Below are 16,102 nucleotides of genomic sequence, written 5' to 3' on the forward strand. Positions count from 1 at the left end.
AAATTTTGAGCCCTGTGGCAGTATTACCAGATGAAAGTATAGAGGAAAAAAATGCCTGAAAAATGAATGCAGCCACCACATCTAAGGATTGGTAAGCTGCAATATATTACATTTTTGTTCTGGGGTTACATTCTTTTTAAAAGTATAATACACGCATTCATTTGATTTTTGCATTCAGCCCTGCTCAACATGGCAACTGTGATCAGTGCATTGCGGAGGTAATGCTAAGGTCCCTACAGAAATACAGTCCCAGCTGGAAGAAGTACTGCTTAACTACAAATGCGAGGGAGGAAGGAGTTACTGTCGTGCTTTCTGCAAGTCTGAGCTGCCATGGTGGAAGATGGGACTTGTAGTATTTTTTCTCAAACATTGTATCAGGGATGGACTGGCCATCGGGACTACCGGGAGATTCCCGGTGGGCCGATGTCTCAGTGGGCCGGTCGGAGGTCTGTGGCGATCTACCCGTCAATCGCCGACAGCTGGTGCTTGACGGGTAAATTGAGATTTAACCACTTAGCCAGCATGCAGAGTAGCGCAGGCAGGAAGCGTGTGTAATAAGTTCTCATCATATGTCTCGCTGCAGCTGCTCCCCCGCCCCCCGGCGGCCCCTCCTCTCTTCTCGTCTATCCCCATTTGCTTGTGACATCATCTGGGGGGGCGGGGAGCAGCTGCAGCGAGACATATGAGGAGAGAGAACTTATTACACACGCTTCCTGCCTGCGCTACTCTGCATGCTGGCTGGTAAACAATGTGCGCCCCGTGCCCGTTTGCTGATGTGCCCTGATGTACTATGTGCCCTGTGCCCTGATGTACTATGTGCCCTGTGCCCTGATGTGCTATGTGCCCTGTGCTCCGTGCCCTGATGTGCTATGTGACCCGTGCCCTAATGTACTATGTGCCCCGTGCCCTAATGTGCTATGTGCCCTGTGGTACTATGTGACCCGTGCCCTGATGTGCTATGTGCCCTGATGTGCTATGTGCCCTGTGCTCCGTGCCCTGATGTGCTATGTGCCCTGATGTGCTATGTGCCCTGTGCTCCGTGCCCTGATGTGCGATGTGCCCTGTGCCCTGATGTGCTATGTGCCCTGTGGTACTATGTGACCCGTGCCCTGATGTTCTATGTTCCCTGATGTGCTATGTGCCCCCTGTCCTGATGTGCCCTGTGCCCTGATGTGCTATGTGCCCTGATATAGTCTACACCTCATGACAATCATAGGTGTGCGCAGCCTATTGCATTAGGGTGTGCACCTCAAAGCTCCAACACATATGCGTGTATGACATATATACCAGCTTCTTCCGCACTCTCCATCCTGAAACAATGGGGGAAGACCGGGGCAACAAAACGAGGGACAGAAGGGGTAGCTGGGGTGGCATATACTGGTACCAATCCCCTGTATTTTTCTCCTGTGGCAGCTGAATGTCGACGAGAGGGAGGAGAAGCCTACTTTCAGCTGCTGCAGGAGAAAAAATAGGATTTTTGTACTCACCGTAAAATCCATTTCTCTGAGTTCATGGACGGACACAGCATCCTTTGACTGTAGGGTTATATCCACTTCCTTCAGGAGAGTTGCCTAAACTCTCCTGAAGGAAGCGGATATAACCCTACAGTCAAAGGATGCTGTGTCCGTCCATGAACCAAAGGGAAATATAGATCGTTTCCACTAAATTCCAACTCCGCCACCTCTCCTGTCCAGAGTCTGGGGTTTGGCAAGGAAGGATCAAGGTTTACCTGTCCACTATCAACAGGTAGATCATGATTGACAGGTTACCAACCCCAGGATTAGGGTGTGCCCTGGCACGTCTATGATGGCAATATTCAAGCCTTGAGTAAGTATTCAAATTTACCAGCCAGCTTCTGTCTGTAGTGGGATAGAAGATATCCAAGTCACCTCTACCAGTCATCAGCAACAGAAGCTGCAGGTAGTGTTTGAACATTACAGTGCCGGGTATTAGGGAGGAGCCGAGGCTACTGCGGGTGCTCCCGTTCCTGCTCTTTGAATCTGGAGCTGCAATAAAAGGTAAATCCCACTCATCTACTTTTAAGATCCTCGGGGTGATGTAATGGAAGTTTTGGTTTGACAGCTAAAACTTAACTAAAATAATAATAATAATAATAATAAAAACACAATATCAGGCTATCATGGGTGATGTTAATATTCATTTGGTGAATTTAAATTCACTATTATTGTGAAAATGCCTTCTGGAGCCTGCAGCTCCTATGATGGACGTCACATGTCCCACGGTCCCGGCATTGGACCAGTGGGACGTCTGTCATAGGAGCTCCAGAAAGCAGGACCTGCTAGGTCACTCAGTCGCACTCTGCGGTGCTCGGGACGTTATACGGGTGAATGCCCGGAACCCGGGGCTTTTCGGGGACCCATTCGGGGCTCCAGCCGCCCCTCCCGACGCCACTGGTGATATCATTTGTTCAGTGATTGCAGTATTGTAGTCTGCATCTCCCCAAGGTAATACATAACATCTGGCCTGTTAGTGGGCTCTGAGGACAGGGTTGGTGACCACTGTTCTAGAGCACTTTATGCTTCCCTCTGCTGACCAGCTATATAGAGATGCTGATTTCATTTTCCAGCAGGACTTGGCACCTGTCCTCACTGTCAAAAGTACCAATACCTGGATTAATGATCATGTCACTGTGCTTGATTGGCCAGAACACTCGCCTGACCTAAACCCCATAGGCCAGTGGTTCTCAACTCCTGTCCTCGGGACCCACTAACAGGCCAGGTTTTATGTATTACCTTGGGGAGATGCAGACTAGAATACTGCAATCACTGAGCAAATGATATCACCTGTGATGTATTTCAGTTATCTTGCAAACCTGGTCTGTTAGTGGGCCCTGAGGACAGGAGTTGTCGCTTCTCTTCCTTTCCTCTCTCTCATCTTTTCCTTTTCTCGCTCTCCTCTCGTTTTTGCCTCTATTTTCTCTTCCTTTCCTTTCTCTCTTCTCTTCTCTTCCTCTCTCTCCTATTATTTTCCTCTCTCCCTCTTCTCTTCTTTTCCTCTCTCCTCTCCTCTTCCTCTCGCCTCCTCTTCTCTTCGTTTCCTTTCTCTCCTCTATCTCCTCTCTTCTTTTCCTTTTCTCTCTCTCCCCTCTCTTCCTCGGTCTCCTCTTCCTTTCCTCTCTCTCCTCTCTTGTTTTCCTCTATTTTCTATTCCTTTTCATTTCTCTCTTCTCTTTATTTCCTCGCTACCCTCTTCTCTTCCTCTATCTCCTCTTTTCTTCCTTTCCTCTCTTCTCTTCCTTTCTCTCTTCTATGATTTTCCTCTCTCCCTATATCTCTCTCTCCTCTTATTTCCTCTCTCTTCCCTTTTTTTCCTCTCTCATCTTCTCTTATTTTCCCTCTCTTCTCTCCTCTCTTCTTCTCTTATTTTCCTCTCTCTCCTCTCTTCTATGATTTTCCTCTCTTCTTCTCTTATTTTCCTCTCTCTCCTCTCTTCTCCCATTTTCCTCTCTCTCTCCCCTCTTCTCTTATTTTCCTCTCTTTCTCCTCTCTTCTCTTATTTTCCTCTCTTTCTCCTCTCTTCTCTTATTTTCCTCTCTTTCTCCTCTCTTCTCTTATTTTCCTCTCTTTCTCCTCTCTTCTCTTATTTTCCTCTCTCTCCTTCTCTTATTTTCCTCTCTCTCCTCTCTTTCCTTCTCTTCTCTTCTTTTCCTCTCTCTCCTCTCTTCTCTCTCCTTCTCTTATTTTCCTCTCCCTCTCTCTCTCCTTCTCTTCCTCTCTCCTCTTATTTTCCTTCTCTCCTCTCCCTCTCTTCTCTTATTTTCCTCTCCCCCCCCCTCTCTCTCTTTCTCTCTCTCCTTCTCTTCCTCTCTTTTCTTATTCCCCCCCCCTCTCTCTCTCTCCTCTTCCTCTCCTCTCTTATTTCCCCTATCTCCTCTCCCCTCTCTTCTCTTATTTTCCTCTCTCTTCTCTTATTTTCCCTCTCTCCTCTCTTATTTTCCCTCTCTCCTCTCTTATTTTCCTCTCTCTCTCTCTTCTCTTATTTTCCCTCTCTCCTCTCTCTTATTTTCCTCTCTCTCCTCTCTCTCTCTTCTCTTATTTTCCCTCTCTCCTCTCTTATTTTCCTCTCTCTCTCTCTCTTCTCTTATTTTCCCTCTCTCCTCTCTCTTATTTTCCTCTCTCTCCTCTCTCTCTCTTCTCTTATTTTCCCTCTCTCCTCTCTTATTTTCCTCTCTCTTCTCTTATTTTCCCTCTCTCCTCTCTCTTATTTTCCCTCTCTCCTCTCCTCTCTCTTCTCTTATTTCCCCTCTCTCCTCTCCTCTCTCTTCTCTTATTTTCCCTCTCTCCTCTCTCTTATTTTCCTCTCTCTCTCTTCTCTTATTTTCCCTCTCTCCTCTCTTATTTTCCTCTCTCTTCTCTTATTTTCCCTCTCTCCTCTCTCTTATTTTCCCTCTCTCCTCTCCTCTCTCTTCTCTTATTTCCCCTCTCTCCTCTCCTCTCTCTTCTCTTATTTTCCCTCTCTCCTCTCTCTTATTTTCCTCTCTCTCTCTTCTCTTATTTTCCCTCTCTCCTCTCTTATTTTCCTCTCTCTTCTCTTATTTTCCCTCTCTCCTCTCTCTTATTTTCCCTCTCTCCTCTCCTTTCTCTTATTTCCCCTCTCTCCTCTCCTCTCTCTTCTCTTATTTCCTCTCTCTCCTCTCTCTCTCTTCTCTTATTTTCCCTCTCTCCTCTCTTATTTTCCTCTCTCTCTCTCTCTTCTCTTATTTTCCCTCTCTCCTCTCTCTTATTTTCCTCTCTCTCCTCTCCTCTCTCTTCTCCAATTTTCCTCTCTCTCTCCTCTTCCTCGTCTTCTTCTTCCTCTCTGGTTGCACTGGGACTTTCCTCTCTGGTTGCACTGGGACTTTCCTCTCTGGTTGCACTGGGACTTTTCTGGGACTTGCTATGCTCGGTCACCGAAATCAAAACTAAAATGTGACTACTAAAAGACCTGCTACTTCCTCTATAGAAAGAGGAATTCTCAGCGCCTATTTCTGTCTGATCCACACACAGCGTGACACCACCGCCCCCTGCCGGCAGAACGGCTAAGCTGTTTTGTAACGGCAAGCAGCAGTTTGGTCATGTGATCAAGCTGTGCTCGCCCGCTGATTGGCCGCCGAGCCTGGGAGAGGCTGACAGGTCATGTGATTCGGTGTAAATCCCCAGCCGCTGGCACAGTGTGGGGAGATCAGATACGGGCAGACAGGATGGGGAGCTGCCGGGGGATCTGTCTGCTGCTATTGCTGGCCTGTGTACCTGTGATCCGGGGCTGCGGGGAGGAGGTGAGTGCCCGGCTCTGCGGAGGAATCGTCTCCCCTGATCTGCTGTATAGAGACCCGGGGGGCACATAGTGATCACTGGAGGGATATATACATAGAGAGCAATATACACACATAGTGATCACTGGAGGGTATACAGAGAGAGATATACACATAGGGATCACTGGAGGGATATATACAGAGAGAGATATACACACATAGTGATCACTGGAGGGTGTACAGAGAGCAATATACACACATAGTGATCACTGGGGGGTATACAGAGAGCAATATACACACATAGTGATCACTGGAGGGTGTACAGAGAGAGATATTCACACATAGTGATCACTGGGGGGTATACAGAGAGCAGTATACACACATAGTGATCATTGGGGGGTATACATAGAGAGCAATACACACATAGTGATCACTGGAGGGATATATACAGAGAGCAATACACACACATAGTGATCACTGGAGGGTGTACAGAGAGCAATATACACACATAGTGATCACTGGAGGGTATACATAGAGAGATATACACACATAGTGATCACTGGAGGGTATATAGAGAGATATACACACATAGTGATCACTGGAGGGTATATAGAGAGATATACACATAGTGATCACTGGAGGGTATACAGAGAGCAATATACACACATAGTGATCACTGGAGGGTATACAGAGAGCAATATACACACATAGTGTTCACTGGGGGGTGTACAGAGAGCAATATACATACAGTGATCACTGGAGGGGTGTACAGAGAGCAATATACACATAGTGATCACTGGAGGGTATACAGAGAGCAATACACACACATAGTGATCACTGGGGGGTATACAGAGAGCAATACACACACATAGTGATCACTGGGGGGTATACAGAGAGCAATACACACACATAGTGATCACTGGAGGGTATACAGAGAGCAATATACACACATAGTGATCACTGGAGGGGTATACAGAGAGCAATATACACATAGTGATCACTGGAGGGTATACAGAGAGCAATATACACACATAGTGATCACTGGAGGGGTGTACAGAGAGCAATATACACACAGTGATCACTGGGGGGTATACAGAGAGCAATATACACACATAGTGATCACTGGGGGTATACAGAGAGCAATATACACACATAGTGATCACTGGGGGGTATACATAGAGCAATATACACACATAGTGATCACTGGAAGGTATACAGAGAGCAATATACACACATAGTGATCACTGGAAGGTATACAGAGAGCAATATACACACATAGTGATCACTGGGGGGTATACAGAGAGAGATATACACACATAGTGATCACTGGAGGGTATACAGAGAGCAATATACACACATAGTGATCACTGGAGGGTATACAGAGAGCAATATACACACAGTGATCACTGGGGGGTATACAGAGAGAGATATGCACATAGTGATCACTGGAGGATATACACATAGTGATCACTGGAGGGTATACAGAGAGCAATATACACACACATAGTGATCACTGGGGGGTATACAGAGATATACACATAGTGATCACTGGAGGGTATACAGAGAGAGAGAGATATACACACATAGTGATCACTGGGGGGGTATACAGAGAGCAATATACACACATAGTGATCACTGGGGGGGGGGGTATACAGAGAGCAATATACACACATAGTGATCACTGGGGGGGGGGGGGGGTATACAGAGAGCAATATACACACAGTGATCACGAGGGGGGGGGGTATACGGAGAGCAATATACACACATAGTGATCACTGGGGGGGGGGGGGTATACAGAGAGCAATATACACACATAGTGATCACTGGGGGGGGGGGGGGGGTATACAGAGAGCAATATACACACAGTGATCACGAGGGGGGGGGGTATACGGAGAGCAATATACACACATAGTGATCACTGGGGGGTATAAATACATATATAAATATACACATAGTGATCACTGGGGGGGGGGGGGAGAGAGAGAATATATATATATATATATATATATATATATATATATATATCTATCTCTCTCTCATTATATGATTTCCAATGTATGTACAGTGGGAAGAAAATGTATGTGAACCCCTTGGAATGACGTGCATTTGCCGTAAAATGTGATCGGATCCTCATCCACAATGCATTCACAGCTCTTCACTTCAAAATTTCGGGTATTTTCATTGCCATTATGGGCACCTTTTTCTCTTATCGGCAAAATGCAGATGACACCATTTTCAGCCAACAGTGTACAAGGATATGGAAATGGTAGTTTTTTTTATCTCTCAGTATTTGAAAAGGTTTATTATGAAAAAATACACTGGGTATTAAAAATAAATAAATAAGGTATTGACTTGCAGCAAACATGCTGATAAGGACGCCTGATGTCTCTTCTCTGATTTTGCTGATGTGTATACTTGTTCTGGGTCACCGACTCGCAAAGTGCTGAAGCCAGATGTCAGCCTGATACAAGGTGAAAACGTGAGATAATAAGGGAGAAAGATATGGTACATGGACATCGTGGCAACCGTCTTCACCTTTTTACCCCAGAGGAAACCAATGAAAATATTTTCAGGACTCTGGGAAACCCCCCCCCCCCCTTTGTTTAGTCCAGTAGCTTGATCACTGAACATTTTAAATATAACGACCATTTACAATACAATCCCTGCATTCACCATGTGTTTCTGTTTGTGCATTTGCAATTTGCTTTTTTTTGTGTATTTACTTGCGTTTTTGAGGTGTGTTTTTAAACTTTTTAGACACCCTGGTTATTTATTTTTTTTTTTTTTTTCACATCCTCACACTCTATACAACATAATTTTTAGTAATCTTTCTAAAAATAAATTCAAAGTAATGCAGACAGTAGAATTGTTGTGTCCCCAGTTGTCAGTGTAGACGTGACCCCCCTGCATTGATGGTCAGTGTAAGTGGGAGATCCATTGCTCACTGATCAAGGAACCCCAAGCAACCAAGGTCCAAAAAATAATGACTTATAGGGCAGTAGGGACCCATCCATTAGGGGTGCAGGGGCGCTACTCCACTATCCAATGTGTCCATCCCCCTAATCTACATGCAGGGCGCCAGGCGCATGGATTCCAATGAGGGTTTTCTTTTTTTTTTTCTTTTTTCTAAGCACATGATTATTGGAGTCTGAGGCTCTAGTAAGCTCCAAAAAAGCATGGGCTCTGGGTGCAGAGCACTGAGCCCACCCAGTTGTGTGACAATAGCGAATGAATATTCGCTATTGTCGCACTGATTCTCCTCCCAGCCAATCGGGAAGCAGGTCGTGAGACATCCTACTTATAGGGAGGAGACGTATGCCCGCCATGATGCTGAGGAGACGCATGGGAAGCCTTCTCCACATGTAAGCCCGGGGGCAGTACAGGGTGAGTGAGCGAGCTGGTGACCTGGGGGGTGAGTGGGTATGGTGCACGGTGCGGGCTGGAGCAACGGGGGGTGGGTCCGTGGTCAGAGGTATTGCATGTGTAGGGTTCAGTTGGATGGAGTGGGAAGATAGAAGGGTGTAGTTCCTGGAAAAGGAAGGATGAGATATTGACTCTGTGTAGGGTTCAAGTGGATGGAGGATGTGATAAAAGGGTGGGTGTCTGAACAGAGGGAAGGATGAGGTATGGAGTGTGTAGGGTTCAGGTGGATAGAGGATGTGATGAAAGGCTGTGGTGTCTGGATAGAGGGAAGGATGAGGTATTGGGTGTTTAGGGTTCAGGTGGTTGGAGGGGGAAGATAGAAAGGTGTAGTGTCTAGACAGAGAAGGATGAGGTATTACTTGTGTAGGGTTCAGTTGGATGGAGTGGGGAGAGGTATTACTTGTGTAGGGTTCAGTCGGATGGAGTGGGGAGAGGTATTACTGGTGTAGGGTTCAGTTGGATGGAGTGGGGAGAGGTATTACTGGTGTAGGGTTCAGTTGGATCAGGATGGAGTGGGGAGAGGTATTACTGGTGTAGGGTTCAGTTGGATGGAGTGGGGAGAGGTATTACTTGTGTAGGGTTCAGTTGGATGGAGTGGGGAGAGGTAATTTGTGTGTAGGGTTCAGTTGGATGGAGTGGGGAGAGGTATTACTTGTGTAGGGTTCAGTTGGATGGAGTGGGGAGAGGTATTACTGGTATAGGGTTCAGTTGGATGGAGTGGGGAGAGGTATTACTTGTGTAGGGTTCAGTTGGATGGAGTGGGGAGAGGTATTACTTGTGTAGGGTTCAGTTGGATGGAGTGGGGAGAAGTATTACTGGTGTAGGGTTCAGTTGGATGGAGTGGGGAGAAGTATTACTGGTGTAGGGTTCAGTTGGATGGAGTGGGGAGAGGTATTACTGGTGTAGGGTTCAGTTGGATGGAGTGGGGAGAGGTATTACTGGTGTAGGGTTCAGTTGGATGGAGTGGGGAGAGGTATTACTGGTGTAGGGTTCAGTTGGATGGAGTGGGGAGAGGTATTACTGGTGTAGGGTTCAGTTGGATGGAGTGGGGAGAGGTATTACTGGTGTAGGGTTCAGTTGGATGGAGTGGGGAGAGGTATTACTGGTGTAGGGTTCAGTTGGATGGAGTGGGGAGAGGTATTACTGGTGTAGGGTTCAGTTGGATGGAGTGGGGAGAGGTATTACTGGTGTTGGATGGAGTGGGGAGAGGTATTACTGGTGTAGGGTTCAGTTGGATGGAGTGGGGAAAGGTATTACTGGTGTGGGGTTCAGTTGGATGGAGTGGGGAGAGGTATTACTGGTGTAGGGTTCAGTTGGATGGAGTGGGGAGAGGTATTACTGGTGTAGGGTTCAGTTGGATGGAGTGGGGAGAGGTATTACTGGTGTAGGGTTCAGTTGGATGGAGTGGGGAGAGGTATTACTGGTGTTGGATGGAGTGGGGAGAGGTATTACTGGTGTAGGGTTCAGTTGGATGGAGTGGGGAAAGGTATTACTGGTGTGGGGTTCAGTTGGATGGAGTGGGGAGAGGTATTACTGGTGTAGGATTCAGTTGGATGGAGTGGGGAGAGGTATTACTTGTGTAGGGTTCAGTTGGATGGAGTGGGAAGAGGTATTACTTGTGTAGTGTTCAGTTGGATGGAGTGGGGAGAGGTATTACTTGTGTAGGGTTCAGTTGGATGGAGTGGGGAGAGGTATTACTTGTGTAGGGTTCAGTTGGATGGAGTGGGGAGAGGTAATTTGTGTGTAGGGTTCAGTTGGATGGAGTGGGGAGAGGTATTACTTGTGTAGGGTTCAGTTGGATGGAGAGGTATTACTGGTGTAGGGTTCAGTTGGATGGAGTGGGGAGAGGTATTACTTGTGTAGGGTTCAGTTGGATGGAGTGGGGAGAAGTATTACTGGTGTAGGGTTCAGTTGGATGGAGTGGGGAGAAGTATTACTGGTGTAGGGTTCAGTTGGATGGAGTGGGGAGAAGTATTACTGGTGTAGGGTTCAGTTGGATGGAGTGGGGAGAGGTATTACTGGTGTAGGGTTCAGTTGGATGGAGTGGGGAGAGGTATTACTGGTGTTGGATGGAGTGGGGAGAGATATTACTTGTGTAGCGTTCAGTTGGATGGAGTGGGAAGAGATATTACTTGTGTAGGGTTCAGTTGGATGGAGTGGGGAGAGGTATTACTGGTGTAGGGTTCAGTTGGATGGAGTGGGGAGAGATATTACTTTTGTAGGGCTCAGTTGGATGGAGTGGGGAGAGGTATTACTTGTGTAGGGTTCAGTTGGATGGAGTGGGGAGAGGTATTACTTGTGTAGGGTTCAGTTGGATGGAGTGGGGAGAGGTATTACTTGTGTAGGGTTCAGTTGGATGGAGTGGGAAGGTAGAAGGGTGTAGTTCCTGGAAAAGAGGGGAGGAGGAGATCTCGACTGTGTAGGGTTCAAGTGTATGGAGGATGTGATAGAATGGTGGGTGTCTGGACGGAAGGAAGGATGAGGTATTGACTGTGTAGGGGTCAGGTGGATGAAGGGTGGGTGTCTGGACGGAAGGAAGGATGAGGCATTGACTGTGTAGGGGTCAGGTGGATGAAGGGTGGGTGTCTGGTCAGAGGAAAGGACGAGGTAATGAGTTTGTAGAGTTCAGGTTGATGGAGAGGGATATTGAGTCTATAGAAGTTATGTGAACAGAGGAGGGAGATGGTGACATGGTGAGGTCAAGGCGTTGGCAATTTCTAGAGGGCCAGATGGGCAAAGGGTATCTAAGAGAAGTGGATGAAGGAGGGTCCACCGGTGAGTTTATCTAGATTACAGATCTACCAAATCTCTGTTGTCTTTTCCTATAGACCTGCCCAGCAGCTCCCGATGGCTTCTTGAACGTACACCTGATCCCTCACACACATGATGATGTGGGCTGGTTGAAGACCGTAGATCAGTATTACTATGGAGGTAAGTGGACGATATTTCCTTCTCTGGCAGTTGCATCCGAGAATAAGATGAGTTTTGCAGTTTCCGCCTATTTCAGCAATTCTTTATCGACTCTCATGGTTTGGTAATTGAACAGAAAGTTTCCTGTGTAGATTATCACAGATCTGTATCATCTTTCACGCAGGATGTTCAATATTTTCTCCTTTCACCACCCAAAAAATATTAACCCCTCAATGTCTAAGTCTTTTAGTTCCGTTACATATTTTTTTTTTTTTTTTTTCAAACTGTAAAAGCTGGTTACAAACATTTGATGTAACATTGGGGTTGATTTACTAAAACGGAAAAATGAAAATCAGTGTCTAACTTTAGCTTGTGGCCACAGCTTTTCTATCCTTTTTTTTTTTTTTTTTTTTTTTTTTTTTTTTTACATTAAAATATTGCCACTATATACATTTTTTGCTGATCTGAACCCCCAGATTACATGGTAAACTGCAGAGTTTCTCCAGTGCTGAGAGTTCAGGTGGGTGGAGATTTTCCCCGCAGCCTGTATACACGCCCACATGTGTGATGCCAATATTGTGACATGGCTATCTCTCAGAACCAAGTAACTGTTCTCTCCAGCATAAGACACAACTGAGCATGTGCAGGTTGGCTATTGCCTGTGTGTTAGCTGGCCGTCCGAAGCTAGACAATGCAGGAGGGGGGAGGATCTGTGCATACAGGATAAAACGACCTTTTTACACAATGCACAGGATTAACCCCTTAAAGGGGTTGTAAAAGTTTTTTTATTTTCTAAATAGGTTCCTTTAAGCTAGTGCATTGTTGGTTCACTTACCTTTTCCTTCCATTTCCCTTCTAAATATATTTTTTCTTTGTCTGAATTTCTCACTTCCTCCTCAGTAAGCTTGCCCCCATCATCCGAGCCGTTCTGTCTGGGGGTTAGTCAGCCAGAACAGCTAACTGAGGAGGAACAGGAAGTGAGAAATTCAGACAAAGAAAACAAAGGGGGGAAAAAAAACATTTAGAAGGGAAATCGGAGGAAAAGGTAAGTGAACCAACGATGCACTAGCTTAAAGGAACCTATTTAGAAAATAAAGAACGAACCTTTTCAACCTCTTTAACCACTTGCTTACTGGGCACATATACCCCCCTCCTGCCCAGGTGAAATTTCAGCTTCCGGCACTGCGTCGCTTTAACTGACAATTGCGCGGTCGTGCGACGTGGCTCCCAAACAAAATTGACGTCCTTTTTCCCTACAAGTAGAGCTTTCTTTTGGTGGTATTTGATCGCCTGTGCGGCTTTTATTTTTTGCGCTATAAACAAAAAAGAGCGTTTTTTTTTTTTTTTTTTTTACTTGTTGCTATAATAAATATGCCAATTTAAAAATTGATCCGTATGGGCGCTGATTGGCGGCACAGGTGGGCGCTGATTGGCGGCACAGGTGGACGCTGATTGGCGGCACAGGTGGGCACTTCGCAGATTATCACAGGTGGACACTGATCCCTATGGGCACTAGGATGGCACAGGTGGGCACTGATTGGCGGCACAGGCGGGCACTGATTGGTGGCACAGGTGGGCACTGCGCAGATTAGCACTATGGGCACTGGGATGGCACTGTATGGGCACTGAAGTCTGTATCACTGTAACACGGTCTGTAACACTCAAAGATCTTCTCCCTCCTCACGCGCTGTCTGTGTGAGGAGGGAGAGGCGGCAATGAGAGATGATCTCATATGTTTACACAGATCGCATAGCAAACGGCCACTCTGATTGGCCGTTCACTGCGAAACTGTGATTGGCTGTGTCCAAGGGAACGAGCAAAGGGGCGGACGTCAAATGACGTCCTCCTGGATTTTCAGGTCCGCGCTGAAGCTGTCATTCGGCTATAGCGCAGGCCTCAACCGGTTAAAGTTCATGTATGTGTGTAAAGGCAGTTGTCCCAAAACTTTTGACAATATAGTGTATACTGTGACATGCTTCCCCTGACTGATGAGAAGATGAGCTTATTGATTGCTCTGGATTACAGATTATTATTATTATTATTATTATTATTATTATTATTATTATTTTGTCTTTCAGGGAATAACAGCATCCAGCACGCTGGCGTGCAATATATTTTGGACTCGGTGATCCCTCAGTTGCTTGCGGACCCCAAAAGGAGATTTATCTATGTGGAGATGGCGTTTTTCTGGCGCTGGTGGCAGCAACAGAATAAGTCTGTACAGAAAGATGTAGTACAGTTATTACAAGAAGGTGAGCAGCAGGGGGCGCTACACATCTACACCATGGTTTTCTGTCTGGTCTTACAGTTGGGTGCCCTTTAACATTTGTGACATCCTTGTTGCTGTGTATTCTTCACGTATGAAAATCTCGATTAACATTTCATAGGCCTGCGCACAGGGTGTTCCAGGTGTGCCTGGGCACACGCTAATCACCCCGCGCAGTCAAGATTCTTCACACTGCCCTGCACCCCCTCCCCGGCAGCGCTGCCAGCTTCCATCCTCTTCTCTCCCACTGGCTGCTGTGGCAGGCACACACAGAGGAATGTTATAGGAAAAGTGGTTGAAGGGGCCGGTAGATATGTAATTTACCCGCCCTGTCCCTTTCTAAATGAACACAGTGAGTGATCGGTACCGTGTGTTTGAGCTTTGTGGTGCACACCCTAATGCAATAGGCTGTGCACACCTATGCATGTACTAAGCTTACACCAGCAGGATCAGTGTCCACAGTACAGAGCTACTGAAGGCCACATGACTGGGATGGTTAGTAAGTAATATATACTGTATTTATCGGCGTATACCGCGCACTTTTTTGCCCTGAAAATCAGGGCAAAATCGTGGGTGCGCGGTATACGCCGATACCCGCTTTCCCGCGCCGAGTTTTGAATACTGCGCCGACATATACCGAGCGCAGTACACTCGGGTATAGTCGGGCAGTCTCGGCTCCTTCCGCGCTCACATCCTGGACGTACAGGACGTGAGCGCGATAGTTGCCGAGCCTGCCTGACAATACACGAGTATACTGCGCTCTGTATATGTCGGCGCAGTATTCAAACTCTGCGCGGGAAACGAGCGGGGAGGAAGCCGCAGAAGGACGCCGGACCCGACGAAGAGGACACCCGAAGCCGCACACGGACGCCGGACCCGACGAGGCCGCCGCGCAAGACACCAAAACTGTAAGTACAAGAAAAACTTTTTTTCCCCCACAGGATTCGGGGCCACTTTAGGTGTGCGCGGTATACGCGGGAGCGCGTTATACCGCGATAAATACGGTAATACCCTGTCTTACTGATTTGAGTTTAGTTCTGCAGTCACATACATAGATATCGCATATCGTAATCAGGCAGACTACTTCCTTTTGCGCTCCTGTTTTGAAAAATGAAAGGGCGACTATGGGCAATCGGAACAATTCTCCTTTTGGTTTGTGGTCCTCTGAGACATGGCGCTCTCCTCTCTGTTCCTCAGGTCGCTTGGAATTTATAAATGGTGGCTGGTCTATGAACGACGAAGCCGCCGCGCACTACAATGCCATCATTGACCAGATGACTCTAGGCTTGCAGTTCTTGGAGAACACGTTTGGTGAATGCGGTAGACCGCGGATCGCTTGGCACATCGATCCCTTTGGACACTCCAGGGAGCAGGCTTCCTTGTTTGCACAGGTACGTGAGCGCTCACTTTTTGGAGCACCATTGTTCTTAACCACTTCCGGACCGGCTCACGCCGATTGACGTCGGCACTTTTGGAGAGGGATATCTTTGTTATGGCAGCAGCTAGCTACGGTACTACAGCCCGGTATCCTCTCCTTCAGTGAGCGGTCCGGTTTCAGATAAGTGATCTCTGAGGCGGAGATTCGCTACGAGATCACTTTTATCGGCAGCGGGAGATAAAAACTTTTTTAAATTTATAGGGCCATTTACCTGTGCTTCAGATTTTAGGGGGGCTGAATTGTGGCCATTGGAAGTGGTGTGGGTGGGGGGAATTTAGCCCCGTCGTTGGTGCGGGTGGGAGGAATTGGGCCCCGTCATTGGTGCGGGTGGGAGGAATTGGGCCCCGTCATTGGTGCGGGTGGGAGGAATTGGGCCCCGTCATTGGTGCGGGTGGGAGGAATTGGGCCCCGTCATTGGTGCGGGTGGGAGGAATTGGGCCCCGTCATTGGTGCGGGTGGGAGGAATTGGGCCCGTCATTGGTGTGGGAGGAATTGGGCCCCGTCATTGGTGCGGGTGGGAGGAATTGGGCCCCGTCATTGGTGCGGGTGGGAGGAATTGGGCCCCGTCATTGGTGCGGGTGGGAGGAATTGGGCCCCGTCATTGGTGCGGGTGGGAGGAATTGGGCCCGTCATTGGTGTGGGAGGAATTGGGCCCCGTCATTGGTGTGGGTGGGAGGAATTGGGCCCCGTCATTGGTGTGGGTGGGAGGAATTGGGCCCCGTCATTGGTGTGGGTGGGAGGAATTGGGCCTCATCATTGGTGCGGATGGGAGGAATTGGGCCCCGTCATTGGTGCGGGTGGGAGGAATTGGGCC

The 16,102-nt window shown here is 47.4% G+C and overlaps 1 protein-coding gene across 1 annotated transcript in view; it reads left to right on the plus strand.

Annotated features, from left to right (window-relative positions):
* Positions 1–5,129: 5,129 nt before the first annotated feature.
* Positions 5,130–16,102, plus strand: part of MAN2B1 (mannosidase alpha class 2B member 1) — a gene marked incomplete at its 3' end in the record, with an annotated part of 64,362 nt that continues 53,389 nt past the window's right edge. Inside the window, 4 exon segments of the mRNA XM_040346567.1 lie at positions 5,130–5,275; positions 11,503–11,605; positions 13,663–13,836; positions 15,048–15,241. Of these exon segments, the coding sequence (XP_040202501.1) occupies positions 5,201–5,275; positions 11,503–11,605; positions 13,663–13,836; positions 15,048–15,241 (546 nt within the window).

Source organism: Rana temporaria, chromosome 3, assembly GCF_905171775.1.
Source record: "Rana temporaria chromosome 3, aRanTem1.1, whole genome shotgun sequence".
Classification (NCBI taxonomy): domain Eukaryota; kingdom Metazoa; phylum Chordata; class Amphibia; order Anura; family Ranidae; genus Rana; species Rana temporaria.